We start from the raw sequence: 16,352 nt of genomic DNA, 5'->3' as shown, positions 1-16,352 counted from the left end.
AATAGCAGAATAGTTAAATAAATTATGGCATATCCATACTATGCAGCACAAAAAAGAATGTCAGATCTATATATATTGATGTGGAAATATTTTAAAGGACAATAAAGTGATATGCTTAACAATTAAGCTACAGAAAAATATTTATAGAGTAATTCCAAATTGGCCAAAAAGAAAAACTAAACCTCTCCTTAAAAGTGTAGGTATCGCTCATACTTTTACTATGTCTCTACATGTTGTATGCCAATATGCTTATAAATGTATAGAAAATGTTTGTAAGGATACACACCAAATTTCCTATGGTGACTTCTTCTGAGAACAATTTAAGAGTTCAAATACTGTGTTTTCCATTTTATTCACATCTGCATGTTTTTCGTTTTTTAAAGATGAAGGAAGCTCATACTAGTAAGTTAAATGTTTGTGTCATATTGATGCAGATGATACTGAACTCTATCTTCAACGCTGATTTTTCTCATGAACTCTAATTTTGCATTTCTAATTAACTGCCTGCTAGCATTTCCACTCACATGCTTTGCCACCATTTCAAGCTCATATCTAAAATAAAATTCACTATTGGAATATTCAAATAATATTAATTCTAGTTCCCAGTTTTCCTGTTTCTGTTAAAAGCACTAACCTACCTGTTACTTAAGTTTGAAGCCTTGGAGTAACTATCTTATACCATTCCCTCTCTATCAGAAAAAAAAATCAAGCCCAAGGTTTTTTTTTTCCTTCTTTTTAAATAATATCTTACATATCTCCTTTCTACTTTCTTTATCACCCTAACTCAGGCCCTTCATTCAACAAACATATATTAAGCACATTATATATATATACGCTAGGCAGTTTTAGACACTGCATATAGTACAGAAAGACTTATATGCTAGTGAATGAGAGAAATAATGCACAAGAAAAAAATAATTATGCAATATAGTTAGCATTTATAATGCTTATCCTGTACTAGGTACTATGATAAGCAATGAGGTAGATATTAAATGAGATAGACTTATCATTTAATACTCCTAATGACCCTATGATATAGGCGCTGTTATTAATCCCATTTTATATTTGGGGAAACTGAGGTCTATAGCTCTTAAGTACTTTAAGGTCACATAACTAGTAAGTAGTCAAGATTTCAACCCAGGCAGCCTGATGTTATATTAATAGTTTGTCCTCTTAACTATTATGCTATATTGCTTATCATGTAAGGAAACTTCAGCGGATGATAAAGGATATGGGGAAAATCAAGCAGGGTAATGTGATAGTACCTTGGCGAGTATATGCTAACTTAGAGAAGATGGTCAAGAAAGGCCTCACTGAGAGGTGTGATTTTTTATTTTTTAGTGGAAGAACTCAAGTTTGACCTGTGAAGCTTCTCACTCTGCATTTTGCTAATTGCATAGGCATTATGTGGTTTCTATGTATTTCCTGCAAATTGGCACCAGGATTCAAAGACTAGATCAAACTCGGATTCCATCCCTCTCATATGACTATAGGATAGACATAATGTCTAATATCTTTGCTCCTTATTTATCAAGGATTGCAAAACAGTGATATTCTAATTTTATTTCTTTTTATTAATTGGAATGGCTTTGGAAAAAGACATGTCCCTTCATCTACCCAGTTCATCCAGGAAAGGCAGGATAAATACTTGATTATCTCCCTTTATTTATTAATTTTTGAGATGATGAATTGTTTCCCTATCATGAATGGTGATAGTTGAGCTGTGAATGTTAAGAAAGAATCACCTATTCAAAGACCTGGAGAAAGACTTCCAGGTAGGGGAAACAGGTAGTACAGAGGCACTGAGGAAGGAGTGAGTTGCATTAAGTTTAAGGAACATAGAGACTAGCAATGGCCATATTACTTTCACTCCTGATGTTGTGGACTCAGTGTTTGTGTCCTCTAAAATTCATACATTAAAATCCTACCCTCCAATGTGATGGTATTAGGAGATGGGGCTTTGGGGAGGTAACTAGGATTAGAAGAGATCATGAATGGAATTAGTGCCCTTACAAGAGTCATGAGAGAGCTTGCTTTCTCTCTTTCCTCTCTACCTGGTAGAGGTCCCTCACCAGAACGTGACTATGTTGGTACCCTGATCTCAGACTTCCAGTCTCCAGAACTGTAAGAAATAAATTTATTTGTTTATAAACCACCTAATCCATGGTACTTTGTTATAGCAGCATGAATCGACTAAGACGTAGCTCTTAAATACATTATTCTCTCCTCCATTCTTACTACCACATCCACTTAGTTTGAGGTCTCATCTTTCTCTCATGGACTACTGCAACTATCTTCAATTGGTTTCACTGTCTCTAAGAATCTTTCTTCCACCCTAGTCAACTAACTTCTTACTCACCAAAAGCTTTCAATTCAGTGTATAATTCTTTTTGGTGAGAATGAATCTAAGTTTTAATAATGGATGTCATTGGCAAAATAACACTGATTTAATGGATGGAGGTATTTGCTGGAAAGTAGTGTTAGAAACAAAAGACCACAGGCTTTGTACTCAAACCTTGATTTGAGTCCCAGTTCTGACACTTGATAGATGTGTGACTTACAGAAAATTATGCAACCTCCCTGAAGCCCAGTTTCATCATCAATTAAAAAATAATAATAATGCTTTTTATACACTATTGTGAGAAGTAAAGAGAATATATATTCTCATTTGAGATATATGTATATATAATATATACAAAGAGAAATAACAGATAAAGTGTGCATGTACACATGCACATATTTTATTACAGTACTTAGATCATAGTAAAGGCTCAATAAAGTTTTTTTTAAATTACTCTTCTCATCATGTATCTTGCAGAAGTTCTAGTTTCAGTGATGATTGCCACATGTTTAAACTTCAGTCATTGCTAAGAGTTGTCCAAGAGTCGTCTAAGAATATCTAAAATCTAAGGACCCAACTGGGATTTTAGAAGACGATTTTAGAAGATAATCATACTACTCTAGTCTAGCAGCATCCCTTTGACAAGCCTATGTGGGAACCAACGAGGCCCTTAGTTGATCAGTGATGTCTCATATTGATTGATACAACACTTTTCCAAATCACTTTTCATCTCTGATCACCTCATCCCTAACCTAAGTGGGACCCCCCTGGTACTTTACCTGTCACTTTATCCAAATCAGTAATTATCTCCCAATTATGCCAGATTCAGTGTTACTGACTCTAGGACCCCTGCCTCTACTGTTCTCTCTCTCTCTTTCTGCTCCCAAAGTCCCAGAACACTGCTAGAGGGAGAACCAAGCAGAGCAATATAAATTCATGCTGTCCAATTTCAACTTGGCCCTTGCAGCTGCTCAGCAACCCTTTTATTTGTCTCATATGTTCCCTGGCACTCTCCCACAGAGGCTGTTTCAGACCTTTCTCTTTCTCCTCAAATTATAAACTCCAATCTCCCTCCTTCTACTTCTACAGATTTCATATTAGACACTTTCATCAGATTAACTGTCCCTCCTGCAGCAAATCAGTAATATCTTTCTCCCTTCCAGCCTTGTCCTCTAGCCATCCAGTTTCCTTCCCAGGACAGCAATCAATGTTCTTGATCTCTTGTTTATCCTTTCAGAGATATTTTATGACTCTACAAGCTAACGTACAGAGAAGAGGGAACTTGCACTGGTCGTTAAAGGTAGGTAGAATTTGGATGGGTAGAGAGAAAGGAGATGCTATTCCAAGCAGAGGAAACATCCGGGGCAAAGGCACAGAAGTGGAAATGAATAAGATATATTTAGAAAACAGGGTATAGCAAGAAGAGTAATCCCCTGAGAAATAATCCCAGCTGCTGCCTCAAGAGCTACCTCTCCTTTTCTAGTTCTGACTTCAGCCTGATCATTGCTTCCCTGACTGTCCTGCTCCACATACCAGCAGAGTAGAAATGTGACACTTCATGGCCCCTTACCCATCTTATCTTGCCTGGACCTCTGTTACTATTTATTGAGCCATCTGTTTCATTCCTGCTAAAGAGGTCCTAGCTTCTTCCTGAGTCACTCTCTAGGCCAGACACCTTCTATTTCTTTGGTCACGTAGACAATTTCCCCACACCACTGAAAATAGGACAATGAGTATAGAATATGCATTGTACAGACATTACAGATCTTACCAATGTATACAACAGAGAACCTATACAACAGAGATGGAATTGGCAAAACCCAGACTATGAAATTCTACTGAAAAACAATCCAACTTCCTCAACAAAAAGTTGCAAGGAAAAAAGTGACATATAATATATATTCAGTCACAATGTGTGATCTTATTTAGATACTGAATCAAACCAAAAAAGCCGTAAAATTCTTTTGATGTTTATGAAACTATTGGAAATTTAAATGTTGACTTGATATTTAATGATATTAAGGAAATACTGCTTGTTTATTTTATGTGTGCTAATGATACTACAATTATGATTTTTAAAAAAGAATCCTTACCTTTAAAGATACATAATGAAATATTTAGGTATGGAATGACATCATATCTGGAATTTGCTGCAAAATATTATGGGACAGAAGAAACAGATGAAATGAGAGTGCCCAAGAGTTGAGACAAGTTGAAGCTGAGTGTTTAGTAAGGGATTCATTACAGTATTCAGTCTCCTTTTGTACATGTTTTACATTCTCCATTAAAATGCTTTTTAAAATGTTATTGAATTATCAAGCATCTGATGAAAGTGTGTGTATTAATCTGAAGGAGTGGAACAGGAGGAGCTGGAACATGAGAAGAGGAAGGTCTGGAACAGCCTCTGTGGGGACAGTGCCAGGGAATGTATGAGACAAATAAAAGGGTTGCTGAGCAGCTGCAAGGGTCAAGTTGAAACTGGACAGCAAGAATTTATACTGGCCTGCTTGGTTCTCCCTGTAGCAGTGTTCTGGGACTTCGGGAGCAGAGAGAGAGGGGACAGTGAACAGGGGTCCCAGAATCAGTAACACTGAATCTGGTGTAACTGAGAGAGAATTACTGATCCAGATGAAGTGACAGGTAAAGTACCTAAGGGTCCCACTTAGGTTAGAGATGAGGTGATCAGAGGTGAAAAGTTGTTTGGGACACTAGTCCCCATCCTTTTTGGCATGAGGGACTGGTTTCGTGGAAGACAATTTTTCCATGGACCAGGGGGTTTGGGAATGGTTTCAGGATTATTCAAACACATTACATTTATTGTGCACTTTATTTCTATTATTATTACATCAGCTCTACCTCAGATCATTAGACATTAGATCCCAGAGGCTGGGGATCCCTAGTTTAGGAAAGCATTATATCAATGTGAGATATTACTGAACAACTAAGTGCCTAGCTGGTTCCCAGAGAGGCTTATCAAAGGGACTCTGTTAGGCTAGAGGGGTGTGATATCAAGCTCCTCTTCTAAGATTTTCACTGGATTTTAGATATTTGGATATTCTCAGATGGCTCTTGAACAATGACTGAGGTTTTAATCAGTAGCCATGTGACCTCAAGCAAGCTATGTCCTTCTCTGAGCTTTGATTTCCTTATCTATAAAAACCGGGGATAATAATCCTCAGGGATCAGGTGTGGGGATTAAGTAAAATAATGTGGGTAGAAGTGCCCTACACAGTGGCATTCTATATATGATGCTTACTCCCTCAGGAGGTGAATACAATCATACATAATGCTGAAGTTGATGCAACTGTATGGTAAATATGTTATCACTTACAGACTAGCAAAACCTGACTGTCAAAAAAAATTCTATTTTCTGGGAATTCCCTGGTAGTCCATGCTTAGGAGTCCAGGTTCAATCCCTGGTTGGACAACTAAGATCCTACAAGTCACGAGGTGCAGCTAAAAGAATCCTATTTTCTTACTGAAACATTATAAAATTGGACTCCTTACTGAAACATTATAAAATTGGACACTGGAAATGTGTCCCTCTTCTCCAAGGGAAAAAAAAAAAAGAAACACCTCGGCCTTCCCAATAGGCCAAGGTAAAAGCTTTTGGTGAAAAGAAAGAAGAATAGTAGTGGTACTAATAATAGGTACTTTGAGCTTCCCTGGTGGCTCAGAGGATAAAGCATCTGCCTGTGATGCAGGAGACCTGGGTTCAATCCCTGGGTTGGGAAGATCCCCTGGAGAAGGAAATGGCAACCCACTCCAGTATTCTTGCCTGGAGAATCCCATGGACAGAGGAGCCTGGCAGGCTACAGTCCATGGGATCGCAAAGAGTCGGACACGACTGAGCGACTTCACTTTCACTTTTCACTGTATGTCAGACACTGATCTAAATTTGCATTAGCTATTATTATTATAACACACAGATCTAGACCTCAAAGAAAAGATATGGCCTATAGAGAAAAATGCATGAGTCATTTGCATGTGCGTGGTACTTGAAGTCATGGGCATAATTGAGAGTGTCTAGAAGAGAGTTATGTATATCAATATATGAAGAGACCTAGATAGTATATTAAAAAGAAGAGACATCACTTTATGGGCAAAGATTCATATAGTCAAAGTCATGGATTCATAAGTCCATTAGTCTTATACAGATGTGGGAGTTGGAACATAAAGGAGGCTGAACGCCAAAGAATTTATTGTTTTCGAATTGTGGTGCTGAAGAAGACTCTTGAGAGTCCCTTGGGCTGCAAGGAGATCAAATCAGTCAATTCTAAAGGAAATCAACTCTGAATATTCATTGGAAGGACTGATGCTAAAGCTCCAAAACTTTGGCCACCTGATGCAAAGAGCCAACTCATTGGAAAAGATCCTGATGCTGGAAAAGATTCAAGGCAAAAGGAGAAGAGGGCAGCAGAAGTTGAGATGGTTAGATAGCATCACCAACTCAATGGAGATGAATTTAAACAAACTCCAGGAGATGGTGGAGAACAGAGGAGCCTGGCGTGCTATAGTCCATGGGGTCACAGAGTTGGACACAATTTAGCAACTGAACAACAACAATGAAGAGACCGAGCCTAGGACTGAGTCCTGAGGAACTTCATCATTGAATGGCCAGTAAGAAGAGGAGGAGCCTGTAAAAGAGACTCAAAGAAATGGCCAGAGAAGTAGGAAGACAACCAAGAGGAGTGATGGGTCATAGAAGCCAATGTATGAAATGTACTTCAAGAAAGAAACCATCATTAATGTCAAATTTTGCTTGAGAGTTCAAGTAAGATGGGGACTAAAGTATCCATTGGATTTAGTGACTTGGTGGCCCGGCCAATGATAACCTTATCACCCCAGATTGAGGGAGTTAGAAGACATATTGAAGTGTGTTGTGAATGGACTAGGAAGAAGGAAATGGAAAAAGAGTAGTTATTTTAAGAAGTTTGGTTACAAAGGAGAGAAAGGAATTAACAGTAGCTGGAGAGGAATATGAAGTCAAGGGAAATTGTTTTTGTAAGACTGGGGAGACTTGCACATGTTTAAATGTCAACAAAAATATCCAAAGAGAGGAAAAGGCTGAACAAACAGGGGAAAGAGAGGATAAATAATAGTGTAAAGTTTCTAGAGAGGTGTGAGGGAATACGATACAAAGCACAGTGGAAAGAAATGAGAACTATAAAAGGAGGCAGGGAGAGTGTGCTATTATGAATAAATATGTAGATGTGATGGTGGGAAGTAGATGATTAAATGAGATAATACATGCAAAGCACTTAGTATAATGGTTGGCAGGTTAGTTTGTATCAGAAATGGTAGCTATGGTTATTGTGGTGGTGGTGGTTAATAATGTTACACACCTGCTTGAAACTCATATTTTGGGTTTGGGGCTATGTAAAAGGATCTACTATACTACCTTATTAATGCTGTAAATTTTAAGCTTTATATATAAAGTTTATATACAAGGGTTACTTGAAATTTTTGATTCCTCACCTCCATCCTCTCCAGGAATTCTGAGTAGTTGCTGGTCCCCTGATTTTGATAAGATAGAAAAAAGTTGTACATTTAAGATTAGTGTACTTTATATACTCTTCTATATATATTTTACATCTCTAAATTTAAAAAAATACATCCTCTAAAGCCCCTTTTGATGTTTCACCCACAGCAAAATGACATTAAAAGTAAACTTTTGGACTTCCCTGGTGGCTCAGTGGATAAGAATCCATATGCTGATACAGAGGACATGGGTTTGATCCCTGCTCCAGGAAGATTCCACATGCTGCAGAGCAACTAAGCCTGTGCACCACAACTTCTAAGTCCACGAGCCACAACTACTGAAGCCTGTAACCCCTAGAGCCTGTGCTTCACAACAAGAGAAGCCACCACAATGAGAAGCCCAAGCACTGCAATAAAGAGTAGTTCCTGCTTGCTGCAACCTAGAGAAAGTCCATTCACAGAAACAAAGACCCAGTGCAACCAAAATAAATAAATAAATAAATAAATAAATAAATAAATAATAATAATAATAAAGTGTTCTTACTTTAAAAAAAAAATAGTAAACCTTTGAGCTCATTTTACATGCTAGGAAGGTGATGCTCAAAATCCTTCAAGCTAGGCTTTAGCAGTATGTGAACCAAGAACTTCCAGACGTTCAAGCTGGATTTAGAAAAGGCAGAGGAACCAGAGATCAAATTGCCAGCATTTGCTGGATCACAGAGAAAGCAAGAGAATTCCAGAAAAACGTCTACTTTTGCTTCATTGACTATGCCAAAGCCTTTGACTGTGTGGATCACAACAAACTATGGAAAATCCTTAGATGGGAATATTAGACCACTTAACCTGTTTCCTGAGAAACTTATACATGGGTCAAGAAGCAACAGTTAGAACTGGACATGGAACAACTGACTGGTTCAAAAGTGAGAAAGGAATATGACAAGGCTGTATACTGTCACTCTGTTTAACTTACATGAAGAGTACCGAAATGCAGAGTACTTAACTTACATGCAGAGTATTCAAAATGCCGGGCTGGATGAATCACAAGGTGGAATCAAGACTGCCGGGAGATAAGATGATTAGATAGCATCACAGACTCAATGGACATGAGTTTGAACAAACTCCAGGAGATAGTGAAGGACAGGGAAGCCTGGCGTGCTACAGTCCATAGGGTCACAAAGAGTCGGACAGTAACTGAAAAACAACAAACTTCTGGGATTTCCCTGGTGGTGCAAGTGGATAAGAATTTGCCTGCCAGTGCAGGGTTCAATCCCTGCTCCAGGAAGATTCTACATGCCTCAGAGCAACTAAGCCTGTGCACCACAAACACTGAGTCTGAGTTCTACAGCCTGTGAGCTACAGCTATTGTGACCACGTGCTACAACTACTGAAGCCCAAGTGCCTAGAGCCTGTACAACAACAAAAGAAGCCACCTCAATGAGAAGCCCACATACTGCAATGAAGAGTAGCCTCCACTTGCCACAACTAGAGAAAGCCCATGAACAGCAACAAAGACCCAGCGCAGATAAAAATAAATAAAATTATTTTAAAAGAACTTTTTTTTTTAAAAAGTAAACTTCCAAAAAAAAAAAAAGTGAACTTCCCTGGTGGTTGAGTGGTTAAGACTCCAAGCTTCCACAGCAGGAAGCACAGGTTTGATCCCTGGTTGGATAACTAAGATCCCACATGCCACCTAGTTAGAAAGGATCTGAAGGATTCAGTTCAAGGGGAAAACTTAATTTGCACTTGAATGAGAGCAGAGAGCTAAGCCAGAATTATTGAAAATCCTGGAGGTCCAGGAAGCCCTTTTATCTGTGCTCAAACTTTCCTGCAAGGTAGAGGAAACTTTCCTGATGCATTCTCTAACATCCCCTAATCTTGCCTCAGTTTCCAAATCCTCAGCCACAATGCTGCAATCCCTCACCTTTGCTGCCCATGTCCATTCTCCCACCCCCATCTTACTCCTAGTTACTAATGAAACCTTATGTTCCTTGAATCTGAACTGAGATAAAAGGATGCTATGAAAAATACTTGAGATCACCTGAGGTTTGGTAAGCTTCCTAGTTTGATGTTTCTAAGAATCTGAAATCCCAGATTCTTGGCCACACTGTTGAAGGAGTAAATATGATCTAAGAGAGACTCAAAAAAAGAGATATCACTCCTCTAATTAAGATCTACATTTAAGGGAATTCCCTGATGGTCCAGTCGTTAGTGCTTTCACTGCCATGGTTCTGGGTTCAATCCCTGGTCAGGGAACTAAGATCCCACAAGCCATGAGGTGCAGCCAAAAAAAAAAAAAACAAAAAAAAAAAAAAACCAATAATCTACATTTAAAAAGAAAAGGCTGTTCTGTACTTCTGTGTCTCTTTTTCTGTTTTGCATATAGGGTTATCATTACCATCTTTCTAAATTCCATATATATGTGTTAGTATGCTGTAATGTTCTTTATCTTTCTGGCTTACTTCACTCTGTATAATGGGCTCCAGTTTCATCCATCTCATTAGAACTGATTCAAATGAATTCTTTTTAATGGCTGAGTTAGCCTCCAACTAATAAAATAAAATTAAAAAAAAAAAAAAAGAAAGAAAAGGCTGAACTTCCCTGGTGGTACAGTGGATAAAAATCCACCTGCCAATGCAGGGGACACAGGTTTGATCCCTGGTCTGGTAAGATTTCATATGCTATGGGGCAACTAAGACTGTGCACCACAACAACTGAGGCCATATGCACCTAGGGCCTGTGCTCCACAACAAGACAAGCCACCACAACGAGAAGTTGGTGCACTGCCACAAAGAGTAGCCACCGCTTGCTGCAACTAGAGAAACCCTGCATGCAGCAGCTAAAGAAATCCTGCATGCCGCAACAAGGACCCAGTGCAACCAAATAAATAGAATAAAATTTTTTAAAAAGAAAATGCCTATAATGCCTTTTTAACTCTCTTTTAAAATCATATTCAAAATCCTTGATCTAGAATTTTAGGCTCTTCCCAATCTAGCCACACTTCACTTGACTCTTTTGTTCCCTCATTTAAACCTTCTGAGGGAATTACCTGGTGGTCCAGTGGTTAGGGCACCATGGTTTCACTCCAGGGGGCACAGGTTGGATCCCTGGTCAAGGAACTAAGATCCTGCATGCCAAGTGGCCAAAAAAAAATCCTCTTATATGTTAGCAGTGGTTACAAACCACAAAAGAACTAAGTTTGGAGAGAATCCAAAGAATTCTTACTTCTTACTCTACACATTTCTGCATTGTCTTTTACAATGACAATGTACTGCTTTTGGAGTTTATAATAAAACATAAAAAGTAAAATAGAACACCTTTCTACCCAAGCCTGGCTCTCCCAACTCTTCCATAGCCATCCAAATTTCTTATTCTTCAAACTTCCACTCAAAATATATTTCTTAACCCTCACATTTATGGTTAATTGATTTTCAACTAGGGTGCCAGGTCAATTCAGTGGGGACAGAATAGTCTTTCCCACAAACAGTGCTGGGACAACTGGATAGCTATAGGCAAAAATATAAAGTTGGACCCCTACCTCATACCACATACAAAAACTTTTCAGAATTCACCTGGCAATGCAGGGGACACAGGTTTGATCCCTAGTGGGGGAACTAAGATCCCACATGGCGTGGAGCAACTAAGCCCATGTGCCACGACTACTGAAGTCCCTGTGCTCTGGAGCCCACGTGCCATAACCAGAGTTCGTGTGCTGCAATGGAAGATTCCCACATAACACAATGAAGATCCCAAGTGCAGCCAAATAAATAAGTATTTTTAAAAAGATGGATCAAAGACCAAAATGAATGAGCTGAAACTGTGAAACTCTTAGAAAACACAGGAATGAATTTTTATGACCATGTATTAGGCAATGGTTTCTAGGATATGACATCAAAAGCATAAGCAACCAAAGGAAAGATGGATAAATTAGAATTCCTAAGAATTTACAACTTTCGTGTATCAAAAGACACCAAGGAAGTAGAAAGACAACACAGGGAATGGGAGAAAATATTTATAAATCATGTTTCTGGCAAGAGATTTGTCTCTAGAACATATTTTTTAAAAACATCACTAAAAAGACAAACAACCCTATTAACAAATGGGCAAAGGTTTGGTTTAGACATTTCTCCAAGAAAGATACAAAAATGGTCAACAAGCACATGTAAAGATGCTCAGCATCATTAGCCATCAGGAAAAAGCAAATCAAAACCACAATGATATTCCACTTCACACCCACTAGGATGGCTGTAATTTAGAAGACAGGTAACAAAAAAATAAATAAATAAATAAAAATAAAAGACAGGTAACAAGTGCTGTCTAGGATGTAGAGAATTGGAACCCTCATACACAGCTGATGGGAATGTAAAATAGTGCAGCCTCTTTGGACAACAGTCTGGCAATTCCTCAAAAGGTTAAAAGTTATCATCTGACCCAGAAATTACACTCCAATTATACTTGATATATATCTAAGAGAAATGAAAACATAGGTCCACATAAAAACTTGAACATGAATGCTCATGGGAGCATTATTACAGGAGCACTACTCATAATAGTCAAAAAGTAGAAACAATCCAAATATACCTCAAGTGATGAAGAGATAAACAAGTGTTATGTCCACACAATGAAATATCATTTGGTCATTAAAAGGAACAAAGTACTGATGTTGGATGAACATCATGTTGTATGAACATGGATGAACCTTGAAAACATTATCCTAAGTGAAAGAAGTCTGTCACAAAAAACCACATATTGTATGAAATATCCAGAATAGGTAAATCCATAGAGGCAGAAAGCAGATCAGTGGTTGCCTAGGGCTATCAGTTTGGGGGGAAATTGGGAGTGACTGCTAATGGGTATACGGTTTCTTTTGGGAATGGCAAAAACTTTTAAAACTGATTGTGGTCGGGACTTCCCTGGTGGTCCAGTGGTTAACACTCTGAGCTCTACTGCAGGGGCATGGGTTCGATCTCTGGTTGGGGAACTAAGATCCCACATGCTGCAGTGTGGTCAAAAAATAAAAATAAAATTGATTGTGGCTGCACAACTCTGAGTATACTTAAAAAAACCCTGAATTTTACACTTACACTTGGGTAAATTGTATAGGATGTGTACTATATTTAATTAAAGTTGTAAAAAAATGTACTTGTTCCATGGTGTTTTCCCTTTCTACTACAGTCCACATTAATCACTCCATTCTCTCAACTCCTATAGCTTTTAAAATTGTACTGCACAATTTAGCACTCAGTTAAACTACTTGATAATATTTATTATTATCTCATGTGGGTTAGCCTTGACTTGTCAACCACACTACAATTTTCCTAAGAGGAATGAATAAGTCTACGGCTTCTCAGATACCTCTAAACCACCTAACATGTAACTGGGCACGTAGTAAGTACTCAGTAAATACTTGGTGGTTGTGAAGAATTGATTCCATGTGCTTGTATTCACACATGTGCGTTACACACATACACAGAAGCTGGAGGGAATGAATGCAATCTTAGATAGTGAGGTGAGAGAACGACACTATGTGAAACTGCAGAATACAAGATTTATTTAAGGGAAAAAACAGCATGGTTTGGACACTTTTGTTCTCCCCTCCTTCTGCCTCCTGCTGCTCAGCGACACTCCATGGCCAACCATACCCTGGTCTCTGAAATCCTAAGGGAGTCACTGAGGTCCTATCTAGACACTTGACTGTCTGGTGTCACTATTCCCCCATTGCTTCCTCCTCTTCCTCCTCCTCTGTCCAGCTCAAGCCATCATCTGAATCCTCAGACTCTTCCTCATCCATCTCTAACCCAACCTCTGCCTTAGCCTTCTCAGCCAGTGCATCGGGGTGCTCCAGCTGGGCCCAGGATCCTGGGTCAGCCTTGACCAGGGAAATTTCAACCCGAGATGGCATCAAGGAGACAGAGCTCTGCTCCACGTCTATGACCTGAGGAGGAGGGAAAGATAGAGGAACACAGAAGAGAAAATGAGGAAACCAAAGGGATTGGGGTCAGGGCAGGGTGGTGATGAATGACAGGGAGAAAAATAAAAAATGCAAGATGGGGGAAAATATAGGGAAGGAATAAGTAAGGGAGAGAGAGAAAGAGGAAAGAAAGGGGAGTTGGGGGGAAGGGGAGAAAATAGGGAGAAGAGGGGGAGAGAGAGAGAATATCAAAGCAAATGAAGAGAAAACCTCCACTTTCCCACTACAACTTCGTCCCTCAAGACACCCTCTATTCATTCCAGTCCGGCCCTTCTTTTTACCCCGTGTGCCTCCCCCTCTTATGCCCCTTTCTCTTCACTTACCCCCCAGAGCTTCATCTGTGCTTGGAACACACGGTTACCATCAAAGACAATGTGGACATGAAGCTGAGAGAAAAGAATTACAGGGTAGGAACAATCCCAGAAGGTCAGAACATGTTATTATGACACAGAAGCAGGCCAGTGGTGTATTCCCTACATCCACAGGCCAGTCAGATAACCCTGACCTTACAGCTCTACCAGAGGACTATAGAGCCTACATGTTAACTGCGTACGACGACTCAGCCTGTAAGATGATATCATCACCCAATTCACTGGCCTCCCATCCAGCATCAGACATTCCTCACCTCAGTTTGACTGGCCTTCACCCAGTTGAATGCAGGAAGTGGAATCTGGCCATATACAGTCACCACTACTAAGGAATCTGTCTGATGCCAATCATGACGGCAAGATGCTGGCAGCTAAAAAGAAGATGTGAAATGTGGATGGTAAGAATGAACTCTTATCCCAAGGGGTGTTCTCACGGTGTATGTGGAAAAGAAACAGAGAGTGTCAGAAAGATTAACATGACCTCATATTGCAAAACCGCTGGGAGCAGAAATCTCATTTGGTCCATGCAAAAGGGAGAAGATAGAGCTTGGCCATGAGGTACAGGGAGGAGAAATTATTTGGGAACTGGGTTCTAATCAAGAGTTCAGTAAAGTCGGGACTTACCTGCTTCCCCCAATCATGTCTACCAACTCTGCATCCTGGCTGTGCCAGGAATGCCCCAAAATCCAGGGTCTGGATGCCACAACAGCTCCAAGATTTCACCCTGAGGTAGGAATAGAATTCACTTCATCTCCTTCCCCCTCCCCACAAGCACTCCATCTTAAGGTCAACATTGGGAAAATCCTGTCTCACAGCCCACCCAGTCCCCTCCATCACCCCTCATGGAATTGAGGTGCTCCAGGGTGGTAGGTACATGGAGTAGCATCACTCTCTAGGCCTTGGTATACCTAAGACAGATAAAGGAGAATCAGGAAAAGAATCAGATCATTTAAAAATGTATGCAGCCTCACATCTATACCCAGCCATCCCATCTCTCAAACACACGCTTGAGTCCTCCACAAACTCTCACTCACAGCATCACATCCTGGGTTCTGGCAGCTGGCCCCAATCCGGATCAGGCTACTGTCAACTCCTGGACAAAGAAAACAAGAGTCAAGAACCCTATTCATTTCTTCCACCCAACTGCCACTTTCACTAAATTCCAGCCTGTGAAACCTGTCCTACTAAGGACCCACTTACCTGCTCCAGGTTCTTGGTCTAATTCCTTCTGTTCCAGTGCCATTTCCAGGGCTTGGGATATATTTAGTGGAAGCAACTTTGGAGGCAACTCTGACCTAGGGGGTATGGGTGGGGTGATTTAGTCCGGACCCACTAACTGTGACCAACAGTGCCAATCTTCCCACCAATGGTAATAGAATTGAAGAAGTCTGGTGAAAGTAGGGCAGAGTTAGAGAAGATGGATAGCAATCCCATTGCCAATTTTCTTCTCTGTGGATATGCCAAATCCTTGAACCCTGGGGAATTCCCCAGGGTTTCTCTTGCCAATCTACTCAGTTGCTCTAAATCCATATTTTTCTATACAACTGCATTATTCCCTTTTCTTCATCTAATTAACTGTAGACTTTCTTCTGCTGCTCATATTATTTCCACAAAATTTACTCATTCTTCTCGGCAGCCTCCTGGCTGCCAATACTACTACATTCTTTTCTTAATATATAAAACGTATTTTAAAACTCTTTTCCAAAAAGAAAAAAAAACCCAATTCATTCAACAATCACCCTTATATTATAACTAAGTATGTATTTGTGAGAGGCTACCTACTCTGTTGATTCAAAATACCTACCCCATCACCCCATACCATCTTAAAAGCAAAGGACATTATTTCTGGACACAAATTTCCCCTAAGGTACAAAACATACACCAAGTCCTGACACTTGGGTCTCCTCCTATCTCTAGTCTCTAGTTCCCAAACCTCAGTGACCCATTAATCACTCCTAGGAAGCTCCATGAATGTACGAAAAACCCAGGGACCTCCTCTTTACTTGGGCCTCTCCCGACGCAAAGTCTCTGCTGACTTTGGAATCACATTCGGAGGTCTTTGCTCCTGAAGTGAACTGCTTGTACCAGGGCCCTCAGGTTGAGGGACCTCAGGGAGCTTCTCAGCACAGTGTGGTCCCACAGTACAGCCCTAGTATAGACACGGAAAGAAGATTAGGGATGGAATCCTTCTATT

General features: G+C 39.8%; 1 protein-coding gene across 7 annotated transcripts in view; it reads right to left on the bottom strand.

Moving 5' to 3' along the window:
- Positions 1–16,352, bottom strand: part of ITGB1BP2 (integrin subunit beta 1 binding protein 2) — a 43,826-nt gene that overhangs the window by 26,451 nt on the left and 1,023 nt on the right. For 2 of the 7 annotated variants that reach the window (XM_065916953.1, XM_065916952.1), the window contains exons 4-11: positions 16,162–16,307; positions 15,359–15,453; positions 15,193–15,251; positions 14,996–15,066; positions 14,783–14,882; positions 14,416–14,529; positions 14,114–14,176; positions 7,820–7,858 (exon numbers count right to left, since the gene is read on the bottom strand). In XM_065916953.1, the coding sequence (XP_065773025.1) occupies positions 7,820–7,858; positions 14,114–14,176; positions 14,416–14,529; positions 14,783–14,882; positions 14,996–15,066; positions 15,193–15,251; positions 15,359–15,453; positions 16,162–16,307 (687 nt within the window). Of the gene's footprint in view, positions 1–7,819; positions 7,859–13,353; positions 13,755–14,113; positions 14,177–14,415; positions 14,530–14,782; positions 14,883–14,995; positions 15,067–15,192; positions 15,252–15,358; positions 15,454–16,150; positions 16,308–16,352 lie in introns of those variants that run through there. The other 5 variants (XM_065916951.1, XM_065916958.1, XM_065916954.1 and 2 more) reach the window with 5 other exon arrangements.

This window comes from Muntiacus reevesi, chromosome X, assembly GCF_963930625.1.
Source record: "Muntiacus reevesi chromosome X, mMunRee1.1, whole genome shotgun sequence".
In the NCBI taxonomy this organism is placed as follows: Eukaryota; Metazoa; Chordata; class Mammalia; order Artiodactyla; family Cervidae; genus Muntiacus; species Muntiacus reevesi.
The sequence above is the reverse complement of the archived record's forward strand: the minus strand, read 5'-3'. Positions and strand labels throughout refer to the sequence as shown.